Below are 12,438 nucleotides of genomic sequence, written 5' to 3'. Positions count from 1 at the left end.
GTCGAAGGCGCGGGGCCCCAGCCCCACGGCCCGACCCGGTATCGGAAGGAAAATTTTTTTTTTTTGAAAAAAGAAATCAAAGAAAGAAATAAATGCACAGGAGAGCCAAAAGAACTCAACCGCGGCAAAAAAGAAGGCAAAAAAGAGATTCAATGGGCGCAAATTGAAGAAAGACTTCTCAGCTCCGCGGAAGAAAAAGAACTGAGGAGACACGCCCGGTGCATCGGGCGGGAAGGCACTGGCGCATGCGCGGTGCGGGCATCTCGAAACTTCTGAGTTTCTTCAAGCAAGACATGCTTGCAAGATGTCCGTATCGGGGCTCTGTCGGATGACATCACCCACTAGTGAGAATACCTGCCTGCTTGTCCTGGGATAATCCATGCTACCGATCCAGGGCAAGCAGTGACTTTCCCCATGTCTTTCTCAATAACAGACTATGGACTTTTCCTCCAGGAAATTGTCCAGATCTTTCTCAAAGCTGGGGGCATAAGTCCTCCTCTGCCATAACCTGGTGTGGCAGGCACATGCCACAAACAAGGCTGCTGCTGCAGCTTTTATCCCCAAAGCTAGTGCTCCAAATTGCCTCCTAAGAACTACATCCACCTTATAGTCCTGCGCATCTTTAAACATCACGTCTCCCCCTCCCTTGGGAGGAAGGTACGCTTTATCACTTGAGTCACTGTGGAATCCACCTTGTCTGACTAAACAGCTGCTGAAATTTTGGAACCATATGGTAAAGCTTAACCATAGTCTTGGCTACTCTTACAGAACATTCCGGAGACCCCCATTGCTCAGTGACAAGCAAGGTGATGTCTGGGTGTGCATGAAAAAAGGTAAGTTTGAGTATTTGTACAGTTCATGACCATGCACTGAGAGGTCAATGGTTGTTGCAGTTCCAGCTTCAATTCCCTGAGTGCATCCATAACAACATGAGGCACAGTGACTGACAAAAAGCCGGGATCATCTCCCTGGTCGAGCGGGACTATTGCCTCAAGACATTCAGTCCCTAAAAAGGAACTCAAGACAGTAAAGCCAAGGAGTCCGATTTCCAGTCCTTCTAGTCCTGGTCCACCTGGTCACTCAGGCTGGGTGTTGGGTTCCTTAGTGGTAGAGAGGTCTCTTGGAACAGAATCTCTTTCTGGTCCAAGGTCAGCATGCTCGCAGAGAGCACAGAGCATCCCAGCCTCATCAAATAGGTTTTCTCCAAGAGATTAATGAAAACTGGGGTAAATCTCTGAATAGGAAGCCACATGGACCCCTGTAAGACCTCATACTGGCTTCTCTTGAACTCTGCCATTTCTATGTACTTGCATTTCGCAGACTTGCCATTCGGGTGCTCTGGGAGGAAATGCTTCACTGCCATCCAAACCCCCTGCAGTTCCCCAGCACTAGAGAACACAGAGAAGGCTAAGCTTCCGTACACCCCCCCCCCCCCCTTTGCATGCCACGCATGTGGTACACAGACACTCCTCGGCTGATCATCCAGCACAAAACTGGCATGCTATGGAGGTAGAACAAACTGAGGAGTCTATCCCAAACGATTTTGAGCCAAATCAAGGGGTTTTGAGGCAGATGGAAGCTTTAGAAAAAAAAGATTATATAAAATCCAAGATGGCTGCCACCAGCAAATTCATGCCAAAAGCAGCTCATGGGGACTCCCATAACATTTAAAAAAGGGAAAGGAGTTTTGGAGGTGGAGGATCCTAACTCTGGCACCAGAAACTTTCTAAAATCAATTTTTAAACACCCCCCTTCCCACACAATTTTCCCCATAGAGGATAATAGGCTGTACACACTGTGCTGGATCCAAAACTGGAGATCTTCAGGCTGCCAGTTGGACCGGAACTGACTAAGACCTCAATCCCCACAGATCCTCATGCCACGAAAAATGTAGCCAGCTCCCTGAAGCCCAAAGAGATTTATACTCACACAGGGGCCCCACAGCCTGTGTTCATATCTCTGATAAATCAAAAGATGAGCTAGCTCCCAGGAAAACGGTCCCCAAGCTTCCAAACTGCACCAAGTAGGCTGACCTCTACAGGTATACCTGGGGGCTGCCCATTTGAGCAGCACACCATCGATATGGAATCTGTGTCCTCTCCCAGGCAGAGCTGCCCGAAATTCAGGACCTCTGGGCACCAAAGCCTCCCAAATGGACAAAAGAATACTCAAGAATAATAAAAACCAAACAGAGCAGATCAGAACACAGCTTCTCAGTTCGCTTGCAGAAGGAAAAAAATGAAAAGGGAACTATATGCCACTGGTGGAGGAGAAGCTGAAAGATGTAACTGACATCCTTCTGCAACAGTTTGCAACCTGAGGATATTCACCTACAGTACAGACTGTAGGTGAATATCCTAACTAACATGAAAATCAGAGAAGATGCTGACACACAGTAAATACATTTTAAACAGCACTGAATTACATCTAGATAGCAGCACTTTCTACCTCTGTGTATTGAGGAGGAATAGAATTAGAATCAGTGGGGAAAAGGCATTCCAAGAGCTCCATATGTCCAATCGCCATGTCTGTGCTAAAACATCGAGAACTTGACCTTTGCCTTTGTTCATGAGAAATTTTGATGCCAGTAGCCATAAACCTATTAAACAAAATAACAAAAGGATATTCACAAAAAGTAAGAATAGAAAGATGTGTATCTACAGAGAAGACAATTTTCAAATGTACTTATAGGGGCATAAATCATCTAGAAACAACTCTGTCCCTTCCCCAATTTGAGTAGCTTCAGCCACTTGGAGAGAAGGCATGGACAAGCATAAATATGCACTTTCTTCTTTTGTATATTACAAAAATGAAATAAATGATATTTAAACCCTAAGTGAGGGATATTTTTATATCACCTATTTTATAAAAGCTAAAATTGGGGAAAAAAAGTCCTTATGAGAGAGATGTCACACAAAAACATATACAATATCCCACACTTTATGCTTTGGAACCAACTACTTCATCACATTATATCAACAGACAACTTGTTGCCCTTCCGAAAAACAGTGAAAACAGTCCCATTTAATAAACATCTTACTGTTTGAGACTTCAGCTCAGAACTCCCGGAATTATCTGTTTATCCTGTATATCCAACTGAAGCTTAATGTCGTCACACTCATTTATCCCATTCCTTGTGCAATGTTTAGTCTAATTTGTAATGTCCTAAGTCTGTGATCTAAACATGGTCATACTTATGTGTACCTATGTAACAAATTGTCTGTCAACCAACTGTGGATGTACTCTTGTAACCTGTTCTGGGCTCTTCTGGGAGGATGGGATAAAAAAACAAATAAATAAACAAAGCATATACAATATCTCAACCTTTAATCTAGAGAATATAAGAACATCAAATTTTAGGACAAAGGAGAAATTAGATCTTACTTATTGATTTCCTTTTCTTTAATCCTTCCAGATCAGTTCAGATGCATGGGTTTACACATTCCTATGTGGGGGGTAAACCATAATACTGAATGGTGATGAATTCTGCATTCAGACTGGTCTTTGTACTAGGAGGCCTTCTGTCCCTTGAAAACACCTTTGGCAGACTAACTGCTAACCACAACAGATCCCTGTACCATGACCTCCATGGTTAACCCACAACTATCAGGATCACTAGGTCGTTGTGAATGTCTATCCATTGAATGACCCTGTCAAGTAAGGCCATGGCAGGAAACATACAACAGAGCTGATCATGGCCCACCTGAACTACAAACTGAACAGGATCGGCAAAAAGTATGGAAAGAGGAGGACACCTCTTACCATACACTTGGGAGAGAGGGAATGAATGAAAAGATCTGTTAATAACCTTGTTCCACTCAATAATCCTATACGTGAAAGAGACTTCAGTATCAAAGAACTGTAATACATTTGCAAAACCTTAGTCAGCATCCCCCGGTCTGACAACTCTGGTGAAGACTATTTAAAGCCCGAGTGAGTTTGCCCGATACATCGCAATGTCTCTCTAGTTTTAAATAATAATGTGGAGTCAAAATCAAAACCAAAAACAGTGAAGAAATATGTGAATAAAATTCATTCATCTCCCTCTTTCACAAACAAGTCCTCAAAATTCAGTGACATACATCCGATAAAAATGTCCCAGCACAATGTAAAATATATATATTAAAAGTCCATATGTATGAAGTTCAACGCATGAAAAATTCCAACTTATCTGTGTTGAAATAAAAGTCTGTGGTATATCCAAGGAAAGTCTGTGGTTTGCCCGACAGAGCTCTGTTTCGCTGTCTTCTTCAGGAGCCGGACCCCCTCCAAGTGAAGTCTTTCAGAACACTGTACACTCTCAGCAGTGAAAAAATCTTGGTGAATAAATTTTGGTAGGTAAGTTAAATGGACTCTTCCACCTGTGTACACAGGATAAGTGATTAACCATTACCCCTCAAGAAACAGCAGCTGAAGCCATTTAAGCGAAGGGACTGTATTTTGTTTTTGAGCCTAAACCTTTGGCAAGAGGCTCGGGAGATGCTCTCTTGCTACCTGTGTGAGATCCGCGGACCAAGAGCCGCCCTCAGCCTGCACCGTATGCCGTTTTTCAATGGCCGAAACCACTGCGTCCACCACTGGTGACTTCAAGGTATCCCTATTTCCCTCCGGGATGGGATATAGGTGAGCCATAGAGTGCACAAAATGAAAGGGCAACTCCAGCGCCTTCCACTGCGCAAGCACAATATCCCGAATATCCTGATGCATAGGAAAAGAGTGGGAGGCTGAGCGGATCCCCCAAAGGAGGGGGTCCACGACACGCGGGGGCTCCTTCGCGTCTTACTCAAAGTGCAACACCAAAGAAACCTGCAGAATAAGCTCCTGGAGCTCTTCCTGCTGAAAGATGCGCACCACCGCTGCATCCTCATCAGCTGGCGGAACCAAAAAACCTCCGCCAGTAACATCCGTCCCACCGAGACGAACTTGGAGGTCCATCAAGGGGTCAGGTCCTCATGAAGTGAAAACTGCTCCTCATATAAAAAATCATCATCATCCCAAGAGACCCTCAGTTGTTTGGACAAAAGAGGAGGAGATGGGGACGAAACTGGAACTCAGGGGGGCTGAACCAGAGTGGATACAGAAGGAAAATTACCCCCGAGACCCCCGGGGCAGAAGCAGAACTTTAGGCTGCCTGAAAATAAGCCTTGCACAAGGCTAAAACAAAATCAGGGGGAAAATCCCCTGACGGCCCAATGGGACTCACTGCCAAAGCAGTGGATCCAGCAGAAACCTGCCCCTATCTTTCCAATAAAGGGGGAAGATCACCTGAAGCTGCAGACAAAATGGAAGCCCTTCCCGCCAAAATCGAAGTATACGTCCCCGAGGCCCTGTAGCGGCTGAGAAGCCTGAACTGCCCCAGCCACTAAAGCAGGCAAGCTGACAGCAGCTGTAAGGGAGTCCGCAGCAGCATCGGCGGAAGGGAAAACCTTATTTCCATGACCATCGGTAGCTGGGGGGAATCCCTGTGTGGGCGGCGAGGGAAGCCCGGCATGTGAGGCACTTGTGAAGGGGATCCCTAGATGCCAGCACCCAAAGGCGACGAAGATTCCCCTTTGCAGCAGCCGGCACACCACAAGCAAAGGCCAGCCGCATTGACCTCGCATCTGGAGTATAATGAGCACTTTTTCCCTAGCTGTACACCTGGCTGGGCCTCCACGTGTGCGGATCGCCGGATTTGATGGACCGAAGGTCTGATCCAGAGATGGCAGTTCTTATGTTCTTATGAAAGAAAAGTGCCGGCTATCAACAAAAAATCAATTACCGTCAATTGAAGGCTCCCTTCAGACTGGCACTGCCTCAGGATTTTTGTTTTTCTGTCAGAACAGACTCCACTGGCTCTCTAAGCCATATGCCTTGCCGGTATCGGTGGTAAGGCTTACAGCTGAGGCTTCTATAAAAATTTTGAGGAGGTGGAGGAAATGGGGGGAGGGACTTAACTTGCGTCACCCTCGAGATCGGTTGGACCCCCAAAAGGGTATCCCCAAGCTTAGTCCGGCACCAAACGGGGACAAGAAGGCCACTAAATAACTTCCAACAGCCCTACACTAACCAAGGGAAGACTAGCAACTGCTTACCACACAAGCTTGGAGACTGAGATCAGACTGGTTATAATTATGAGAAATCTATGTAAAATAAGAAAATTCTTCGACCCAGAGCAATTTAGGCTAATTGTCCAATCCCTAGTCTTAGGTCTACTGGACTATTGCAATTCCCTCTATCTACCTTGTCCTGCCAACATGATAAAACAACTTCAGACTATACAAAACACTGCCCTCAGACTGATCTACTCTCTGAGAAAATATGATCACATCACCACTGCCTTCCTAGACTCTCACTGGCTACCAATGCAAGCACAAATTCAATTCAAATTCTACTGTCCATTATTCAAAGCATTAACGGCTCTGCCCCCTCCTACCTAAACAACTGCTTAAATCAGATCCTCACCACAAGACAAAGAAGAACCCTGACCCCTTTTGCCTTCCCTCCGCTCAAGGGCACTCAGCGCAAGAAAATGTTTGACAACCTTCTTGCGATGCAAGCAGCAAAACTTAACCACTCCATCTCCAACCTGCTGACAGCAACAGGCGACTTCAAAACATTTTGAAAAGAAATCAAAACCATGCTTTTCAAAAAAATTTATCCAGATATCTTAACACCCCCCCTTCCCCCTCCTCCCAGATAAATTCTCCTCCCAAAGCCTCCACTTAGGTAATCGCTTCCTCCTCCAAACACCAACCAAGAATGCAGATCTCTGAAATGTAATGTAATCTTATTTGTAACCTAACTGTAATCTATTTGTTACATTACCTAGAAATGTACAGTCATCTTACTATCCAAAAAAAACAAAAAAAAAACTATTGTAACTTCATTGGAAATGTCCAGTCAACTCTTTTGTAATCCGCCTTGAACTGCAAGGTATAAGTTAAGTTTAAGTTTAAGTTTATTAGGATTTTATATACCGCCTATCAAGGTTATCTAAGCGGTTTTTACAATCAGGTACTCAAGCAGAATAGAAGTCACTAATGTAATGTAATGTAATTAGGGAGAAGCACAACTACTTGTATTACAGCCAAAAGGTTTTGTCTCAGTCTCCACCTGCTGGTCATGGTAAGCTATTATCCATCAGTGAACTGTACCGGTCTGGAGAGGTGCTAAAGAAATTAATATATTTTTTTAATACGAGGGACATTTCATAAATAATGCACAGATTGGCAAAATTGGGGAGTGGATGATGCAATTGCAGTAAACCTTGTTTCACTTTCACTTCAGTGCTTGAAGCAGCAGGAAGTGTGTTTAGGAGCTAGTGTGGCTGTGACAAGTGTGGGAAATGGAAACTGCAGGTGTCTCGGGTACTGTGTCTGTTGATGATCAGAGGTCGTACATTAAGATTAAAACTCTACGTGGCAAAAAACCCAACCAAAATCCACAGTGCATTACGTGAAGTTTGTGGTGAGTTAACAGTAGACCGTAGTACAGTTTCTCAGGGAGCAATTTGTTTTTGGAGTGGTCATGTGAGCATAGATGATGATGGAAGACCAGGAAGGCCAAAATCAGCAACCGATGAACAATGTGTGAAACTCGTGGCTGATGCTCTTGAACAAGATCGTCATGTGACATGCGAGGAACTTTCTGAAACCACAGGGATTCCACTGACATCAGTATACCAAATTCTGTCAAATGATTTAAAAAAGAGAAAAATTTCTGCATGATGGGTCCCCCACTTCTTGACTGCTGAACAGCAGCAGAGATGCCTGGACAATGCAACCATGCTGAAACAAAGATTCGATGTTGAAGGTCAGGCATTCTTGAATCGAATTGTTGCTATTGATGAAGCATGGGTCAGAGACTTTGAACCAGAACTGAAATCACTGTCCAACAAGTGGAGAGCTCCATCTTCCCCACGACCAAAAAAATTTTGACGAGCTCAATCAGAAGTCAAACAAATGATGATTTTTTATTTTTTTTTTGCAAAAAATGCACAGAAAAAAAGCACAAAACCCTACTTCAGTTGCTCTTGGCTGGGCCACTCATTCTTCATGACAACACTTGCCCCACATACTGCTGGAGGTGTTACCTCATGCTCCCTACAGTCCAGACATGAGTCCACCAGACTTCAACCTTTTCCATAGTTGAAACAATGTTTGCGTGGACATCGTTTTGCATCTCTGAAAGAGCTTTCACCCGCCGTTACCTGAGCCATTCGACAACCGAACAAAAACGGTGTCTTGGATGGAATAATGAAGTTTCCCGGACATTGGGACGCGATCATTGCAAAGCAGCGAGACAAATACTTGAAAAAAAAATAAATTAAAAAATAGTATGCATTATTTATGAAATGACCCTCTTATACGGTAAGATAATCACCCAAGCTACTATTAGAAACACTGGGTGTTTTGAAGTCTATCGTAGTATTGTAGCCTCTTTACTACTTGATTTTTTGTGACTTTTATGTTTTTAAATTTAAGAAAGCCAAGAACCTTATAAGGCCTTGACGAAGGCATTTTTATTTTGCTGAAACACGACCCATGTTGGATCTTTTTTTTTATATATTGGTTTTATCTTGTGACAGTATGCATCCTTTGTGAATTGTTTTTAGATAATTTTTTTAAGTTATTTGGACGCTTATTTAAACTATGAACTAGTACCGGTACATCCAATCTTCTATTCCACAATCTTTTTGTTGTTTTGCTGCTTCATTTCCTTTGTGGAACCTTTTGGTGCTATTTGGATTTTGTTGTTTAGGCTATTATTTCAGGCATCATTTCTTTCCTCTGGCTCTCCTTCGCATGACCATTTCTATCTTCTAACACTCCTCCTCGTGATCACCATTTCTCTGCTCTAGCTCTCCTCCCCACAATGACCAATTCTCTCTTCCATCCCACAATCCATGAAAAGCACCATTTCTGTCCTCCATCCTGCAGTAACTGGTAACCAGATCTCTCTTCTCATTTTATCTTGAGATTATGGTGCTGGGCTGGTATGGAGCCTTGAGCACCTGTAGATCCCAAGCATGCACAGATCTTCAAAGCCATGCACTGGACAAGCACCATAACCTCGCGCTGAAGTAAGACCATCTTGTCATCTCAGTAAGGGGAGGGGAGGAAGGAAGGTAGAGGAGAGCAATTCCAAAGGGGGTGAGCGATTATTATGAGAATTTTGACTTGGCTTTAAAACTACATTTTTTAGGATTTTTGGGTCCTGAAGCAGGGGGATGGGTGATTATTAGAGAGAATATGGTATATCAATTAATATGTGAATCATATCGCAATTCTGTTTAGAGCATTAAGAAAATATGCCTAGCAGAAGTGTCAGAGAAAAATATGTATGCAAATGTTATTTATTTATTAATTTATCATTTATTGAATTACCTGTAAGCTCTATCTTTATGGAGATGATGCGGTGTACAAACTCAAGATTTAGTTTAGTTTACATAAATGGAAACAATATTTGCATGTGAAAACTGCATAAAACTCAACATATCTGTGAGGGTGTGCACAGCAGGAAGGGTTTTCAAAGTTTCATCTTCTCAGGATGACCAACTTAGGTCAACATTTACTAATATGCATTAACAAGTTAACACATTAATGTTCATTAATGTGTTAAATTAAGAGTACAGTTAACTAATAAGCCCCATTGAGAATAACAGGGCATATATTACTTAACATGCACTGAGTATCATGGAAAATAGGCAATGGGAAATAAAGATGAGGTTATCAGCATAAAAATGAAGAAACATTCCAATTTATGTGCCGTTAGTTACTATTGCAAAACTGTCTTTGCTAGTTCTGATGTTTCAATTCCAGTAGTAAATGTAGAAAGTTCCTGAACAGAAATGTTAACAAATAAGTTCATGAACATCAGTAAAATCAGGGAAAATGATTGTGTTAACTCTTCATTGACTTTCACAAATGAGAACCGAGATTATACCTGAGATGATCATGAGAACAGGCATCTGCAAACACTATGCGGATGGACACCAAATCGGCTGCTGAAAAAGTCATCGGACAATTTTTTTCTATCCGACTGAAGAACTCCATTGCTAGTGGAGTGAGGGGGTTATGGCTCACTAACGTTTCAGCTGGTGGCAGAGGATCAATATGGAGCACTGACACAGACATTGTCTCCACCGTCAGCCTAAAAACAAGTTCTGGCCTGGATTCATCCACTGAAATGGAGCGGGAAGGGAGTGCTGAAATACACAAGGAAAGGTTTACTATACACCATACACTATCCCCATAATTCTATAATCTTAGGGCCAGATTCTCAAAACTTAAGGTTGCCTTTAACGCAGTCGCTAAACCAGTTCCAGGCGTTTTAGCGTGCATATATTTTAGCGGTGGATTATTAAAATGGCTTACCGTAGTCTTTTCTAGCAGTTTTTGATATTGGCATGCAAATGTAGTACAATAAGGTCATTAATAAGTAAAATGAGCACTCCGGTTAATAATGAGTTATATATTTTTCTTTACTTTTCTGTGGAACCCACTCATAATTTTATAAACCTTTATTATACCCTCTCCCCCCAATCATTTCCAAACTGACAAGCCCTAACCTGTTAACACTTTTCATCATAACAGTTACTCATCATTTATATCTCATTTGTGTCACAATCAGGATTGTAGCATGAGGATACTTTTTTTGTTTCCTACTGTAAACTCTAAATTATCCAGCACCCATGAAAATTGGAAGATGCCAGATAAATGTAGTTTCTGGTTGCTTGAGAGTTACTATAAAAAATAGTTTTGTCTCCCTTCCCACCTCACCTTTCTGGTCTGAGTTGCTCTCTATCATCCCCCCACCCCTACTTGTAGGTCCATCATCTGTTCCTCCCTTCCCCCCCCTCCTTTCTGATCTAGGTCACTTATTTACACCCTTCTCTCCCTCCCCTCTCCAGCATCCATCCATCTCCCTTTGCCTTCACCCTGCAGGTTCAGCATTCATGTCCCTTCCTCCCCCACACTCACTTCTGGTCCAACACCCCCCTCCCTACCAGTCTGCCCTCCCTCCCTCCACGCGGGTCTGGCCTCCAATGGATCCCCTTCACTTACATGTGGCTCTTCTGAAGCAGCAGTAGCAGCTGGCCAGGAGAGGCAACGCTGTAAACAGGCTGCTTGTGGAAAGGCCCAGCAAGGCCTTTCTTCTGCCGCATCATAAATGACATGGCCGCAAGAAGCTCGTTTACAGCACTGCCTCTGCTGACTGGTTGCCACTGATGCTTCGGGGACTGGAAGGAAGGAGGGAGGGGGGCTGTCGAGTCAGGAATGGCTGCCGCTGCTTCAGGAACTGAAGAAAAGGGGGAGGGGAGGGTCAGGACTAACTACTTCTGCTGCTGCGGGGACTGGAGAGGGAGGGAGGGAGGGGGGTTGTTGGGTCAGGACTGGCTACCGCTGCTGCTTCAGGGGCTGGAGAGGGAGGGAAGGGGGTTGCCAGGTCAAGACCAAATGCCGCTGCTTCTGATTCGGGGGCTGGAGGGAGCAGGGTTGTCAGGTCAGGACCTACTGCCATTGCTGCTGCTTCGGGAGCTGGAAGGAGGGGGTGTTGGATCTTTACTGTGGATTCTCTATGTTGAACTCCTCAAAAGATTCTATGGCGAAACGGGGTTTCCTGTTGGGAATGTGACTGCAGGACTATGAAGACTTGAGCTGGTTTACTGACGGCTGTTCGAGAGTACAGTATATGGAAGATAAATACTCAATTATCTTGCTTATGATTAAACTAGGAGAGCAATTCTATTCCACCTACTGTAGGGAAGATTTTTTGGATTTCTTGCTCTAAGTAAGAGTGGTATTTTTTCAAGACCTATGATAACAGTGAGCTTACTTGATCACTGGAATGCTAAGCTACTTGTCAGGAATGTTAAGCTACTTACTGGAATGTTAAGCTTCTTGTCTGGATTTAAGGTCTTTTCTCTCTACTAAAATAGAGTGAGATAGCCTGAGTCAATTCTTCCCTCAATAGACTAGAGCCTATTAATTCTGAAATATATGAAAGCCCCTTGTGTAAAGGGTTGCCACCACTACTACTAGGCATTTTGTGAAGACATGAGAGGCCGAAGCCAGTCTGAAGGGCAAGACTTTGTATTGGAAATGTCGAGATCCAATGCAAAAATGAAGATACTTTCTGCAAGCGAGTAGGATGGTTATGTGAGTGTAGGCCTTTTTCCAGTAGAGATAGAAAAGTATGCTTTTTCCAGTAGAGATAGAAGAGTTCCCAGAAAAACCATGTGAAATCTTTCCTTCAACAAGTGTTTGTTTAGTCCCCAGAGGTCTAGAATAGGCTGAAGGTCTCCAGTTCTTTTTGGTATCACGTAGAACACAGAGCCCGTCTCTTGAAGAGGAAAAGGTTCTATTGTGTTTAACTGGAGAACAGCCAAGAGTTCTTGGTGAAGGAAAGTCTTCTGGAAGAGCAGTAAGGAGACTCTTTTTGTGGGTGGTTTGG

General features: G+C 43.5%; 1 protein-coding gene across 2 annotated transcripts in view; it reads right to left on the bottom strand.

Annotated features, from left to right (window-relative positions):
• ATG2B (autophagy related 2B) overlaps positions 1-12,438 on the bottom strand; it is a 253,132-nt gene that overhangs the window by 167,904 nt on the left and 72,790 nt on the right. For both annotated transcript variants that reach the window (XM_033950876.1, XM_033950877.1), the window contains exons 11-12: positions 9,928-10,189; positions 2,449-2,599 (exon numbers count right to left, since the gene is read on the bottom strand). In XM_033950876.1, the coding sequence (XP_033806767.1) occupies positions 2,449-2,599; positions 9,928-10,189 (413 nt within the window). The remainder of the gene's footprint in view (positions 1-2,448; positions 2,600-9,927; positions 10,190-12,438) is intronic.

Source organism: Geotrypetes seraphini, chromosome 7, assembly GCF_902459505.1.
Source record: "Geotrypetes seraphini chromosome 7, aGeoSer1.1, whole genome shotgun sequence".
Lineage (NCBI taxonomy): Eukaryota > Metazoa > Chordata > Amphibia > Gymnophiona > Dermophiidae > Geotrypetes > Geotrypetes seraphini.
This window is presented reverse-complemented; position numbering and strand designations above follow the sequence as displayed.